Raw genomic sequence first — 16,447 nt, forward strand, 5'->3', positions numbered from 1 at the left:
CTTTAGTCAATACTAGATTTATAATGGAATAGAATTTACTGGATTCTTGAGGGTTATTTTAGTAAATAAAAATCTAAGCCTTTCCCGTATTTCCAGAGTTACATTACTCTTATACAGAATCATCAGCTAAGACAGTAAGTGAAAAAGAGAAAAAAGTGTTCTTTGTTGAAGAGCAGATCTTATGCTAGGCATTCTATCAACAGCAGACTATTTTCTGGAGATCTTAAAAATTGCTGTTATGATAGATCTTTCATGGTAGCAATAGACAGACTCCCTGAATCTTGAGAACAACAGTAGAGGGAGAAGATGGGATGATTACAGCAGTAATGACTTTGAGTGCCAGATTTTGGGGGTTTTAAGTCATGCTGTTACTTTGCAAATGATACTTTAATATGGATAAAATTCCCTTGGAGGTAAGGATGTTAGATTAAAGGCCTTAACACCTGCTAGTCTTCCTGATTTTCTTTACAAATGTTAGTTTTCATTTTGAATTAAATTTCCTTCTGGATGTATGCCCAGGAATGAGATTGCTGGATCCTATGGTAAGTCTATATTTGGTCTTTTGAGGAATCTCCATACTGTTTTCCATAATGGCTGCACCAAACTACATTCCAACCAGCAGTGTAGGAGGGTTCCTTTTCTCCACACCCTCTCCAGCATTTATTGTTTGTGGACTTTTGAGTGATGGCCATTCTGACTGGTGTGAAGTGATACTTCATGGTAGTTTGGATTTGCATTTCTCTGATAATTAGCGATATTGAGCATTTTTTCATGTCCCTGTTGGCCATTTGTATATACTGTTTACAGTAACCAAGACATTAAAACAGCTTAAATGACTGGATAAAGAAATTGTTGTATATTTATACAATGAAATACTACTCAGCCATAAAAAATAATAATGTGATTTGCAGCAACATGAATAGACCTGGAGATTGTCATTCTAAGTGAAGGAAGCCAGAAAAAGAAAGAAAAATACCAAACAATATCACTTATATGTGGAAGCTGAATTAAAAAAAAAAAGAACTTATTTACAAAACAGAAACAGACTCACACACATAGAAAACAAACTTCTGATTACCAGACAGGGAAAGGGATGGGAAGGGATAAACTGGAATTTCGAGATTTGCAAATACTAACTACTGTATAAAATAGATAAACAAGTTTGTACTGTATAGCACAGGGAACTATATTCAATGCCTTGTAGTAACTTACAGTGAAAAAGAATATGAAAACGAAGATATGTGTGTGTATGTGTATATATATATGTATATGACTAAAACATTATGCTCTACACCAGAAATTGATACAAGGCTATAAACTGACTATATTGCAATGTTTTTTTTTAAAAAGTCACTTTTCAAATGTGCTCATTATAACCCTTGAGCTTTACTGCTTCTTGTTCTGCAGATGCTTCACGTATGAAAAAGAGCTACCACTCTTTTTGTTGTTCTGTCTGCACAGTGGTGGGTTTCTCTTTCCAAATCTCCCTTTGGTCCAATGTGGGAACACCTAGAGTGGAAGCCACTAAGGACTTGAAATAACATAGGGAAGTGCCTCCTAAGAGTCACAGAGCCGTTGTGTTACCTGAGAATTTGTCTCATTTTGTCCTGGCTTTGCAGACATGATTCCCACTCACCTGCTGTGCACAATCCTGAGAGAGACCCGAACTAGACTGTAAGCCTTTTCCTTAACATTGTGGTCTCTGTGCCTGGGACAGCGTCCAGCAGATAGAAAGAGCTGAATAAAATATTTGTTAAGTGAATGAATGAATCATTGATTTCATTAACGTCGTTTTCCCTGGAGGCCTGCTGAGCCAATCTGAATTGCAGGGTACCTGCCACTGGCTGTGGGGACACTCTCCCTCCCCACCCTCTTGCTCAGTGGGGACACTCTCCCTCTCCACCCTCTTGCTCGGGGCTACCGAATCCTGAGCACTTCTGCCTCAGTCTTCAGTTAAGGAGTTTCAAAACCAGCAGTCAGACTTGCAGGGATGCTGACAGAATGCCAACTGGTAGACTCCTGAGTGTTGGCCTGTAAACACAAGAACGAATGGAAAAAGAACTTTTGAGGCATTTAGCAGGAGACAGATGCTTAAAGGAAGGAGTTCTTGGTAGAACATTAGAACAAGTGGCCCATCATAAACTGCAGAATTTGGAATTTTCTAGCAGGAATTATTATCTATGTTAGTCTCAGTCATCCACTGAGTGTGAGCTCGTTGAGGGCATGAGGTATGTCTTTTGCACCTATTTTAATCATTCATTAAAATTTGACACTTATTAATGAGATACAAGTCTAGCAAGAATACCAATGACATTCTAAATAGGATTTTTCCTTCTATTATTTAAAAAAAATGAGTCTCCTTATAGAGATTTGGGCATGAAAAAAAGATGCAAAAAGATGATGAAAACCACCTACAATTGCATCATCCAGAGATGGTCAGTATCAACATATTGGTATCTTTTAAGGTTTTTATTCCATTTGTACCTGTGTGTAGTTTTTATAAAAATCAGATAAAATTTGTAGTTTGCTTTTTCCACTAAGCAGTTTCCCCATATCATTAAAAAAAACTTTAAATATATAATTTTTAATCACTTCATATTCTACTATATAAATATATTATAGTTTATTTAACCATGTTTCTATTTTTTAGATATCTAAATTGTTTCCATTTAAAGTACATAAATATAAGTATTCTTATTATAACCTCTATAACATCCAGCATAGTGCGTTGCACATAGTAGGAGCCCAGTAAATGCTTAATGAAAGTATAAATGGGTTAGATTTCCCAGAAGGAACTTTATAACTGCTTACTGAGTCTCCTCTTCAGTAAAATGAAGGAATTGGATTATAAACTTATAAAAGGGGTCTTTCTGTCTCAAGTTTTATGATTATGTGATTTGGAAAAATAGTTTTAAATGATAATCCCATAGTCAGAGTCACATCATGTTCTTAAGATGTACATATAAAATCCATATGAAGCTCTTTTATATGGGTGTTGAAACTGAAGCTTAAAGTAGTTGGAAGCACTGGAGAATAATGTAGGGAACAGATACTTTCAATCAACAATGCCACATAGTTTGTCGTGACTGTTCTTTGTAGGGGAATCTGTAGTGTAGGGACAAATGACGTTGATAGTTCTAACTTCCATGACGTGTCTTGTCAGTTCTGTTCACCATCTACACCAGAACCACTTGTAAAGAGGCAAGAATATCCACTAAGTGTTGAGTCACGATATATCTGTTGATATGTATATTTGAAATTTGGTTTAAATCTTGCTTCTATGAAATCTTCTCCCCAAACTCCCCTTCTTTCCAGGGAAGAATGGCCTTTGTGTGTATGTGTTTCTGGCTTTGTAATGAGGACCACAGAAATTACAGACTAGATGTTGCCTTGTCAGGAACAGAGTAAACTTGAGGAAGATAATAATGTTTTCAGACATGTAGAAAGAAAGTCCTGTGGATCAGAGAGAAGAGGTAGCATCCTTATTCCCTTTGCTTTCAAGTGAGGAAGCAAGATTTTGGTTTAGTATTAGGGAGAACTTCTCTGAAAGTTGAAACTCTTCCTAAGGGTCATGGCCTACCTTATAATGTGGGAACTAGTAGTGTTTAGCATCTCATAGGAATTGTTCTATGGGGTATTTCTCTGTTAGCTTGAGGATCAGTTAATAGGTCAGAATAATTCTCAGATCATTTAAACAGAAAAGCAACAGAAAAGATTTCATACATTTGTGGTAGACATAAACTCCTATGTAAATAGGTAATGATCTGTATCTAGTACAGTCTGTTATACCTGGCTGGCCTAGGAGATGGTCTTATGCTAATTTAAAAGGTGAAACTTCCCTGACTTCAGACTACACTACAAAACTATAGTAATTAAAACATTATGGTACTAGCACAAAAACAGACACTTAGATCAATAGAACAGGGTAGAAAGCCCAGGATAGAAACCCATGCACTTATGCTCATTTAATCCATGACAAAGGAAGCAAGAATACACAATGGAGAAAAGATAGTCTCTTAAATAAGTGGTGCTGGGAAAACTGGACAGCTATATGTAAAAGAATGAAATTAGAACATTCTCTAGTGTCATATACAAAAATTACTCAAAAGTGATTAAAGACCCAAATGTAGGACCAAATGCTATAGAACTACTAGAGGAAAACAGGCAGAACACTCTTTGACATAAATCAAAGCAATATTTTTTTGGATCCATCTCCTAGAGTAATGGAATTAAAAGCAAAAATAAATGGAACCTAATTAAACTTAAAAGCTTTTGCACAGCAAAGGAAGTCATAAATAAAATGAAAAGACAATCTACAGAGTGGGAGAAAATATTTACAAATGATGCAACTGATAAGGGATTAATTTCCAAAATATTCATACAGCTTATACAGCTCAATATCAAAAAAACAAACAACCCAATCAAACATGGGCAGAAAGCCTAAATAAACATTTCTCCAAAGAACACATACAGATGGCCAACAGGCACATGAAAGATTCTTAGTATTTCTAATTATTAGAGAAATGCATATCAAAATTACAATGAGGTGTCACCTCACACCGGTCAGAATGGCCATCATCAAAAAGTCTACAAATAATAAATGCTGGAGAGGATGTGGAGAAAACGGAACCCTCCTACACTGTTGGTGGGAATGTAATTTGGTACAGTCACTATGGAGAACAGTATGGAGGTGCCTTAAAAAACTAATAGAGCTACCATGTGATCCAGCAATCTCACTCCTGGGCATATATCCAGAAAAGATGAAAACTCTAATTCAAAAAGATACATGCTCCCCAGTGTTCATAGCAGCACTAGCTACGATAGCCAAGTCATGGAAGCAACATAAATGTCCATTGACAGATGATTGGATAAAGAAGATGTGAGGTAGATAGATAGATAAACAGCAATATGGATGACCTAAAGATTATCATACTAAGTGAAGCAATTCAAAGACAAATATTATATGATACCATTTACATGTGGAATCTAAAAAGAAAATGATACAAATGAACTTATTTACAAAACAGAAATTGACTCACAGACATAGGAAGAAATACTTATGGTTACCAAAGGAGAAAGGGTGGGGAGGGATAAATTAGGAGTTTGGGATTAACAGATACATATTACTATATATGAAATAGATAAACAACAAGGACCTGTGTTATAGCACAGGGAACTATATTCAATATCTTATAATAACCTATAATGGAAAAGAATCCAAAAAAGAATATATATCTATATATATATGCACACACAAACTGAGTCACTTTTCTGTACACCAGAAACATTTTAAATCAACTGTATTTCAATATTTTTAAAAAGATGAAACTTATAGGAATAAATGCAAGACACAAAGTTTGGCTTTCCCAAATGATAGGACAGTTATTGATTGAGGGAAATGTGGTATAATGGTAGATTTGTTTACCAGCGTTGACTAAAGACCAGGAGATTTGTTGGTCAGTGAGTGGAAACATTAATGCATAGTGTTTGCATGTAACCTGTGCACCTGCTCCCCTATCCTGTAAATCATCTCTAGATTACTTATAATACCAAATACAATGTAAATGCTATGTAAATAGTTATGATTACTATGTCAATAGCTGCTGGACACAGGAAATTTAAGTTTTTCTTTGTGGAACTCTCTGGAATTGTTTTTCCCCAAAAATTTTCAATCCGTAGTTGATTGAATCCACGGATGCGGAATCCATGGATGTGGAGGGCTAACTATATAGGCTGTTTGTTTTGGAAATATTTTGTTTTAGAAGGCGGCATTCAAGTTGATGGTGGATGGTGAGTTGTCAGGAAGGTACAATGAAGGTTTTAGACAAGACAACATTTCAAGTTCCTTCCTGTCCTGAGAGTCTTGAATCACCAAATCCTAGGTCCCTGTTTAGCTGTTCTGCCCAATGCTCACTTTTATGTTCAAAAGTGACAGAACAGCCTCCCACCCTGGACGACGGAGTGCATTACTCTTGAAGACTTAGGTTCTCTTGCTGACCACTTACACTATGTGAGGCAGAGTCCTTGGTTTGCAGTTCTTGTTTAAACGGTCCCTTCTGTGGTAAGGAATCACAGCATTCTGCCAAAGCTTTCGAGTCTCTGAAGCTGTAATTGCTTTATTCTTTTGACTACATGTAGAATTGTGTCATAGGTAGCACTTCAACTAAAGTCAGTGTATTCCAGCTGTAACTGCAGGTATCTCGGAAGTATACCCCATTAGTGATGTGAAGTGAACTAAAGATAATTTTTTTAAATTCTTAACTGGGATTGTCTATACATTGTCATTGCTTATCTTAATAGTAAGGATATGAAAATAAAGCCCTGCTATTTCATTTTTTCTCATTGTATATAATCTTTTCTCAAGATCATACTCTTGTTTTAATGTTTAACAATTGTTTGTCCCTTATCAGGATGACAGTTAATATATTGCCAGCCTAGATAAGGGTTCTTGGTCCTCTTTTACTTAAAACTGCTTTTAATTACTTTACAACAAACTAAAGCTGTAATCTGTATCATGTTTGCTTGACCAGTGTATTTATTCATTTCTAAGTCAATTGTTATCATAGGTACCAGGTGCTTAAAATACATTATCTTAAACTGGAATATGGGCAATTACACTTTTGCAACATGTATGAAGTCTTTCTTAGGATACTCATGAATGTTATCAGTGAGAACATAGTCATAAATCCCACATCCCTTCTTGAATCTGAAGATCAGTAGTACAAGATCCCAGTGCTCTTAAGGTCAGTGGTACATGGGTTCCAGTGCTACCTATCTGCAAGACTAAAGCCCACGCCTTAGCTGTGGCATGCCGAAAACAGAACCACCCCCTCCTTTAATTCACGGTGCTCAGGGGGGCTCATTTCGCCTGGCTTAGGCTTAGTCTAGTGGTTGACCTCTTGAATTGTGAGAGGGTCCACTACTGAGAATTTTGAGAGTGAGTGGATATTTTAAGAGTTTCCCTTCAAGCTTTTCTTCCCTGACTAATTTGGAAAGGTAAGTACTGTTTGATAACTTTATTTAATTTGGTAGTTATTTACTGTGCCAAGCTCTACAGAAAATACCAAATTAAGTAAGACGTGAATCTTTAAGCTTTTCTGTATTCAACCAGATAAGTCTTAAGAAATAAAGCAAAGACTACATAATTTATAGTACAAGATTAATGAAAAGACATGAAAGACTTGTAGTTATCATATTAAAGGTACATGTGATTTCCTAACTGAATTAATTTATCTACAATCAGGCATTAAAGAAGCAGTCAACTGACTGATCTCCTCTAATGGAGGACTGGGTAGCCTTCTTCCGTGGAGAGCAAATATTAACAGACTTGAATACCTTTTTGATTTTCCTGTATTTGCCTTAATAGGTACTGAATTCGATGGCTTTTTCTTCTGGTTTCTGAGGGTAAAATATAGAAAATTTAATCCTATTGTTTGGATTAATGAGCACTCTTTTTTACAGTCTTGTGCACATTGTACCATTAATGAAAGTTCCTCTGCTGCAGGCAAAATATTTTATTTGAGAATGAAAAAGCAAATTGAGTTGCCGTATTGTCTGAGAGGTTCATAGTTAAGTATTATGCCAGCTTGATCTCAGCTGGGACTGAGGTTCTGTGATAACTATGGAGAAGTTTGGAGACGTATGACTGACTTTTATATAAATCAGTTTGATTTGTAATTGGTAGAGTTGCTGTTACGTCTAGGGTTTGGTAGATGAACTAAGCCAAGTGAGTTGGTATCAGCTTTACTTACAAGCCTTCCAATAACAGCATCAATTCTAAATCAAGTCTGTTTTCCCATCACATGATCAGCACACGGCGAAACTATACCCCTTCCCACTCTCATTTCACTTCAGATTTTAAAGCAAATGCCAGGCTTCACATCATTCCCTTGTACGTATTTCAGCATGTGTCTCTCTAAGAAAGGACTCTTTATCTTTAAACAATAAACATAGCTGTAATCCTGTTAGAGTTGCTTTTGAGTTGCAAGTAGGAAGTAAGGACTACTGAAGTTGAACCAGGTTCTGATGCCTTTAAGTAGCTCTGGGTACGTGGACAAGCCATTTAACTTTCCTCTCTCCATGCTTGCTTGTCTCTAACAAGAAAAGATTCAACAAAATCATCTCTAAAATCCCATCTGTCCCCAAAATTTGTAACTTAAAAAACGAAGAGACGTCCAGTTTCTGGTCCAGCCTGTAAGGAGCTTGCATGTCATTCTGCGCTAACAAGTAAAAAGCTGGAAAAAAATCAACAACTTTCCTTATATCTGTCAGAGGAGTCAGAAGGCAAACTGTTGCCCCCTGAATTAGAGAGACAGACAGGCAGATACAGAGAATCACAACTTACTGGAGCAGAAACCTCTGTGGAAACCAGTCCTGTAATTGATGCACTGCTGAAGGTTCAGAGGTTCAGAGTGAACAAGTCTGAGAGTGAAAAAGCCCAGTCATGATGGCCCCCACAATTCTGTGGTTTTACCTCCAGGAGCTTGACTAGGGTCTCACAGGGAAGCTCTCATGCTCCTGACAGAGGGAGGGGGAAAAGAACCATTTTGAAATTCTCCAGAGCATTCTATTCTTTGTAACAAAGGCCATCTGCAAGAGGAATTATTTATCAGAGCCTAAGCTACTGGGGGCTTATCAGAGCCTAACTGACCTGGGGGAGGAAATACTTAACTCCAGCCCACTCTCATTGTGCTGGCCCACCTAAGCCAGGGAAAGCTGAGAAGCACTGAAGCTCACAATTCAGAGGCAAAGGCTCCCTGAAAGGTTGATCTAATCGTACGACTGTAGAGCCACCCCCTCTCCTACACCTCATCCCTGCGTTACTAAAGGCCCCCTGGAAGCAAGTCCCTTTACCTGGTACAGCACATCCAGCTATCAAGAAAGACACACAAGGCATACTAGAAGATAAAAAAAAAAAAAACAAAACACGGGTTGAAGAGACAGAACAAGTAAAAGAACCAGACTCCAGTATATTTATTTATGTTTTAGGGGGTAAGTAATTAGGTTTATTTATTTACACGGAGGCACTGGGGTTTGAACCCAGGACCTCGTGCATGCTAAGGGCACACTTTTATCACTGAGCTATACCCTCTTTTAAAAAACAAATTTTTTTTTTGGCTGGGGCAAAGCAATTAGGTTTATTTATTTTTAGAGGAGGTAGTGGGATTGAACCCAGGACCTCCTGCATGCTAAGCATGTGCTCTGCCACCCAAACTATCCCCTCCCCACCAGACTCCAGTATGGCAGGGATACTGGAATTATCAGACTGGAAATTGAAAACGAACTATGATTAAAATGCTAGGGACTCTAGTGGCTGAAATAGAGGGGCTACAAGAACAGATGGGCACTGTAGACAGAGAGGGGGAAATTCTAAGAAAGAACCAGAAGGAACTGCTAGAGGTCTAAGACACTGCAACAGAAGTGAAGAATGCTTTTAGTGGACTCAGTAGTAGTAGACTACATATGGCTGAGGAGAGAATCTCTAAGCTTGAGGGTATGTCAGTTGAACTTCCAGAAAGGAAAAGCAAAGAGAACAAGTACTGGAAAAAACAGGACAGAATATCCAGGAACCGTGGGACAACTACAGAAATATTCATAGTATTCATATAATGGAAATATGAGTAAGGAGAAGAAAGAGGGGAAAAAAAACAAATATTTGAAGCAATAATGACAGAATGGCCCCAAATTAATGGCAGACATCAAACTACAGATCCAGGAAGCTCAGAGAACACCAGGCAGGATAAATGCCCCCAAAACTGCACACCATGGTCATCATGGTAGAACTTCTCGTGCTGATGACTTCCAAGTGTATACACATATGTACGTAGGCATTGTGTGTATACACCCAACTCTGTTTTCTCTCCAGAGCTCCTTATCCACCCGTGCCACTGCCTACTAGATGTTTTCATTTGGACATTTTGCAAGCATCTCAAATTTTACATGTTAAGAGGGAGCAATTGATTTTACTCTCCAGATTCTTACAGCTCTCCCCGCCCCTATCTTTTCCCAATTCATAATAGCACACCATTCACCCAGTAGCTCAAGCCAGAACTCCAGGAATCAGTTTTCACCTGTCCCTCATCCCCCTGTGCTATTCCCCACTGAGTCCTACAAAATAAATCACCTGATTGTCTCCTCTCCCCAGCATCCCGTTCCCTTGCTTGCGTTCTTCCCCCCTGCCCCCCATCCAGACTACACAGTAGCCGAGTAAACTTCATGAATAGAAGGGGGATTTTCTCTGTCTGGTGACGGCCCATAGTGCTTGAGATAAAATCTAACTCTCAGCTCCCTACCAGGCCCCTGAAGACCCAGTGGGACCTGGCCTCCCAGTCCTCATCCTCCCACTCTTCTCCGGACCAGCTTGAGGACCTCTCCCCAGTAAGTCCCCTCTCCGGGGCCTTGAACGTTCTCAGTCCCTCCCACTTCTTGCTTGGCCCTCCTCGCTCTGCAGGTCTCAGCTTAATATCCCTGTAATCTGAGGCTTTTCTTTACCACCACATCACTGAAATAGCTCTGTCTCCCCCTATTTGTTACTTTTATAATTTATAATTCTCATTTGGTCTGCTTTTTGGGTTTTGTCTGCTGCCGTGCTAGAAGGTAAGCTCCATGAAGGCAGGGACTGTGTCAGTCTAGCTTGCCAGTTTACCTGCAGGTCTCCAGTAGAGTCAGCTTCATACCTGACACTCCGTGAGGTTTAGAAAATACAGCTAAGTTCAGAGGAATGGAGACCCTGGAAGAAAGAAGGAGGAATTTTCTAGACAGGCATACAGGATGTCCAAATGTAGAAAAATCAGTGTAGTGGTCATAACAGTTGACCCTGACATCCATTCTACCCCAGTAATTAGTCCAAGCCATTCATAAGAATCTCATTTCCCGTGTGGATTGGCCTGAGCAAGGAGACATGAGGGGAAGTTAGCTGAGTGAGGTCTGGAGGTGTTTTCCTCCCATCCGTAAAAGAGAACACAGAAGAGGTTGCTCTCTCACCCTCCTTTGGAGATAGTCCCGCTTGGATGTAAGGATTGGAACTCCTGGCACTGTCTTGCTGCCAGATGGAAGATGAAACCATCACAAAGAAGGAAGGGGGCCAGAGACGTGGAGCCAGAGCCCTCGAGTTTGCTCTCTTGGCTTTACAATAAGTAACGCAATGAATGCCCTCTTTACTTATCTCAGTTTCATTTAGAGATTCTGATGACCTCAGTGAAACATGAGAATCTGCCTAGATGAAGGAGCACATTCATCCTGGTGGTAGTGGGAATTTACTCTGGAAAGGTTAGGTTTTGAGACTCAGGGCCCTTGAATGATAGCCTGAAGCAGTCTGTGCGGCGCTGAAGAACAAAGAACAAGGTGCAGACTCCCTAAGTTTAACCTATGTCCACCCCTTTCCGGCTGTGTGACCCAGGGCAAGTTACTTCACCTTTCTCTGCCTTGTTCCTTAAGCGTCAAGTGCAGACAGTGATAACGTAACAGCTACCACATAGGGATGTTGTGAGGATTGAACAGGTTTATCCACATGAAGCTCTTAGACCAGTGCTTGGCCCACATGAAGCATTTAATATGTTGGTTTTTTATTCTTAGTGGTGGTGAGATTTATTTATCTTATAGTTAGTAGTTCACAAGCTTCTGTGTACATAAGAACCAATTAGGAAGTTTGTGAAATGCCGGATCCCACTTTCCCAGGTGGGTGTGGATTTGGCCAGGGCATCTAACAACTGAGTGGATGAGTCTGCAGCCCACAGAGCTCCCTTGAGAAACTGCAGAAAACAGCAGCGTGCACAGGGGCTGGACAGCAGTGGAGTGAGATGAGACAGGTGGGCTGGGAGGAAAATTGATCTTTGGGGTACCTTTACACGGAATTGGAGGTTGGAGAACAGACATGAAAAGATTCTGAGGTAATTGCTTGAGAGATTACAAAGATAATTTTGTCAGGCTTCGGTATTTAAAAAACCACTTTGAGATTTTAAGCCTGTGTCAAAGAATGATGGAAGAGAAAATGTCAGATAGGTGAGTCCACTTGCTAAGAATTCATTTTGTTTAATGTGATGGAGGTCCACTTGGGACCGTGCCCTGTGGGCTGTTGAAAGATGCTGACCTGAATGTTTCTCAGGAGGGAGAGTCGGAGAAACAGAGGGCTGCCTCAGGGAACGGTTGCCCCCAGCCAGCCTTCACTTTCCCTGCTAAACTCACATACCGAAAACCTTCCATTCACAGTTTCTCAGCTACTAATGCTGGGATTGCATCGCTTGAAATTCTGCATCACTGTGTAATTTTTTTTTTATGTTTGCTGAAGTGTTGATAACTTTTCAATGGTTTGCAATTCCCTTGTTTTCCTTCCTGTTATTTATTAAAGATTCAGTTAACTGAAGACTTTTAATTTTGTGACGTATACTAAGAGCCTAGTACACGCTCCTCTACTGGATACTTTGCCCACATTATTTATAATCCTCACAACGACTCTACGGGGTCAGCATACTCTTTGTATGTGAGAAAAAATAAGCCTCAAAAAGGTTAAATTACTCACCTAAAGTCACAGCTAAGCTAGAATTCAAACTAAGGTCTGTCCAGGAAGCGCTTGCTCCTACGAGGTTTCCATTAGCGCGTTAGGTCGTGGACCTAACACCAGCCGCTTAACTCATTTTTTGAAATCTATGAAGGGACTTTATTCATTAAGATGCTGTCATTCGGCTTTTTTTTGTGTTGTGTATAACAGGTGGGTATTATTGATGAGCAGTGGAGAACAAACAGATCCTAAGGTGCCTATTTCATCTTTTAATGAAAAAAAATTATCATTATTTGAATACTTTAACTTTCACATCTGTATATCATATTCTCACAGGAGACACTAAATCCATTTATTCCATTTTAGCAAAGGATGTGCTTTTTCCCTCTAGATTATTGCTCCTCTTTCTCCTTCCTCTGTCTCCATCCTTACAAATAAATTACCATAAGAATATACCTTTTCTTTGTGTAAGAAGAGGAAAGCAAAATTTGGTTATTAAAACTAAAATTAAAAAAAAAGCCTTCTTGTCTAAAAAAGAATCTAATTTCTTTGGAGATGAAAAGGAAAAAAGACCCAAATACTATATAGTTTAAGAATCATCCAGAAACTTTCTAACTGAATTCCAAATCTTCATAGATGTTTTAATATATTAGCCAACTTTTTTTTATATCATTATAGGAATTAAATATATTGTCTAAACACTGTGGGAAAGATGTTCAGTAGAGCCTTGTGAATTAATTGGAGAGTTTTACATGCTAATAGAATTTTGATACATTTCCAGGAACTTGTGAGGCATTGAAAAGGCAATTTGAGAACACTGGCCACTGTTACTGCATTAATGGAATTAGGTTTCCTTTACAGTTTTTTGAAAGAAAATAATCCATAGTGATGTGACTGTTTTGTTACTCTTATCAGCAACCATGGATGTGGAAACAAAAATAATGACAGCCCTCTTGGCCTGGCTTTCTAGAAGCACTGGTGTCCTCACTGTCACTGTGGCCACTCTTCTTAAGCGGGGACAAAGAGCACATGTGGTAGTGGAGCCCCTCCGGTCCTGAAGTGACACTGACACTGACACGTGGCTCCTGAAAACAAATTTTGTTCATATAGAGCCCCACCTCTGAACCTGCTCAAATGCGTTCCGCCTCCCGGTCAGTGTGTCCTCCCCTTCGGCAGAATGCTGACATCTAACGAGGAGCTTAAACAGCAATGCCCTCTCTTCCTTTTCTTCCCCCAGCCCTTTCCCATCTCCTGCCCTCACTCTTACCCACTCTGGATCTGAAGGGTAGGAAATGTTAGTATACGTGGGGTGGTGGGTGAGGGAAATGCAGAAGAAAGGAGATAAAAATCAGCTTGTAAATTGTTTACAGTGTTTTTGGGTGTGAGGTTCTTTTTTAAGCTGCAGAACTCTTTGTCCAGACAGAATTGATCCCAAACTCCAGCACATGTAACAGCTGGGCTGCTCCATTTGGGGTGGGAATACATGGCTGAATCCTCACTAAAATAGCCCCTCCTTCTCTGAGAAAGGGTAGCGAAAAGGGAGAGTCCTTGAAATAACTTAAAACAGCACTATTTGAAAACCACTGCTCTTCACCAAAGAATCATGCTTTTTGGAGTACGTAAGTTGAGTCCAATGTGGAGGAAAATTGGTTTTTACAGTTTAAAAGGAAATCAGCAAATTTTGTTTGTGAGCTCACTATATGAAAGGTATTTGATAGCATAACTTAATTGATTTTAAAATTTGAATAATCAGACCATTAGTGGTTTTTTTTGTTTGGTGTTTTGGGTTTTTTTGTTTTTTTGCTTTTTTCCTGTTAAGATTTTTCCTTTACTTAATAACATATGTGGTCTCCAATTTTTGTTCTTCTTGGGAAATGGTGTGAGTCCAGTGTGATATGCTTACTATGGATAGATTGTAACCATTAAAAATTCTTTGATTTCTCTTGAGCTGTTAATTATATTGTCCTTTTCTTAGATAACATTACACTTAATAGAGCTATCTTAAGAGTCACATGTGGACTTTACAGATTTATTACCATTCCTGACATCTTTGGATGGCTTCTTAAATGAGTTTTGCAGGGACAGTAAAACAGTATAAACAGAATTTTAGTCTCTGGAAACCACTTTATTTGTAATAACCACTATAAAGAGAAAAACCTTCCTGTGCTCAGGTAGTCTTCATTTATTTGAATTACTAAGCCCTGCAGACTGGAGGTTAAGGGCCTGAGTTTGGTTATTTCGTTGTCATAAATAGTGACATTACAGAAATGCAGTTATGTGATGCTTCTTGAAAATAAAACCTCAATATTTAGGGATTAAATGTAATTCAAAATATTTTCAATAAGACTGTGGCCAAGTTGGCCCATGTACTGTAGTGCAAGCTGATAAATAATCGGAAGGTTATGATGTACAATTACTAAATAGGCTCTTACAAACAATTCATGTAGGACCACCTTTAAATCGAATACCTTAACTGAAAAGCACATAGGTAAACCCTATACCACTAATCACGGTCACATGGAAACACAAAACTTTCAGTCCAGGAGATTTGGATAAATGTTCTGCAGCTATGCCCAGAAATCGGCTTTTCAGTAATTTCTGTAGCATTGTCTCTCAGTTTGATCAAATACAGTCATTATATCACAAGCAGTTTCAAATTCCAAAATGGTATGTGTAGAGAAAAAAAAAGCATGAGTCTTTGCCTTTCTTGATTCTGATTACCCTCATTTAGGATAAGTAGTACCCTCTTAATTAATTAATGCTGTAAGATTGTGGACTGAAAGGTGCCATAAAGTGCAAATTACCGTTTATTTGAATATTTATTTGCATGAATACTCTTCCTGTTTAATAATTGAAAGGTGGAATAAAAGGAGAAGCCAAGAATTACAACAAATGATACCCGCGTTTAAACGCAAATTTCCAAAAATGATTATCACATTGGACTTTAAACAGACTTTTTTTAATAACATTAAAAATTATCTCACCAGATTCTAATTAAATATGTAGAAGGCTTTTTATTGTACAACTGCATACCTCAAGGTACCAGTTTTACCTTTGTGTTGGTAAATTGAAACCGTAAATCTCTGCACAGCTCTGACACGGTCTCCTTTCCTCTTTACTTTCTTTCCCCAACAAGTGTAGTATTTGAGAATAATGCTTCCTATTATTCTGTCCCAATTTAGTAGTAGTTTCCTCATTTTTGAATATTTCATATTCAATTAAAGATGACTTCAATACTTTGAATAGTCCTCCCCCTGTCTCATCCTATAGGGATGTGGTTACATATGGACTCATTTCTAGATAACAGTAACATACAGACTTCTTTTCTGCTACTTTTTTCTTACAGTTCATAATGAAATAATAAACCTTATGTGTGGTCCTGTAAAAACAGACATTGTTTGATTTTAGGATAAAGAGATTCTTGATTATGCTGCAACTGAAAATACTAAACATTATATATTTTCAGCTTTTGATGCCTTTACCAGATACCCTATTCATATGATAAACGAATAGGTGATAAAATGTTGATGGAAGCAAAAAATTAAAATTTCTGGTAAATTTTTAAGCTACCTTGTTTGTAAGAATAAAAGAGACCTTTGTCTTTTTTTTGTCATTTGCATTTAAGATAAACCATCAATGTTATATGTAACTATCTGTAATACAGCAAAAACCATTTTCTTTGAACATACAAAGATTTCCAATGGTCTGTAGCTAATATGCATTGTCTGTAGCTAATAGACTGGACAGAGTACTGCTGCTGTTTGAGTAAAAGTTAATGTTTTTGAGATCAGCATAACTGTAACGTATTAGTAGTGGGTGTCCTGCTTATTTTATTATTACAAGCTCTATCACTGTACAAATTCCTTGTAACATATTAACAGACATCTACTTTAGGCTCATGCTTAAATGTGTATTGAATGTGGTAGCCCAGGAGCTATGTTGAAAAGGTAC

General features: G+C 38.3%; 1 protein-coding gene across 3 annotated transcripts in view; it reads left to right on the forward strand.

Annotated features, from left to right (window-relative positions):
- UBE2E2 (ubiquitin conjugating enzyme E2 E2) overlaps window positions 1-16,447 on the forward strand; it is a 325,579-nt gene that overhangs the window by 169,033 nt on the left and 140,099 nt on the right. The window contains exon 1 of one of the 3 annotated variants that reach the window (XM_072949014.1): window positions 2,370-2,435. The exons of the other annotated variants lie outside the window; for them this stretch is intronic. Coding sequence (XP_072805115.1) covers window positions 2,388-2,435 — 48 coding nt within the window. The 5' untranslated portion in view covers window positions 2,370-2,387. Of the gene's footprint in view, window positions 1-2,369; window positions 2,436-16,447 lie in introns of those variants that run through there. 3 annotated transcript variants of the gene reach the window in all.

This window comes from Vicugna pacos, chromosome 1, assembly GCF_048564905.1.
Source record: "Vicugna pacos chromosome 1, VicPac4, whole genome shotgun sequence".
Taxonomy (NCBI): Eukaryota; Metazoa; Chordata; class Mammalia; order Artiodactyla; family Camelidae; genus Vicugna; species Vicugna pacos.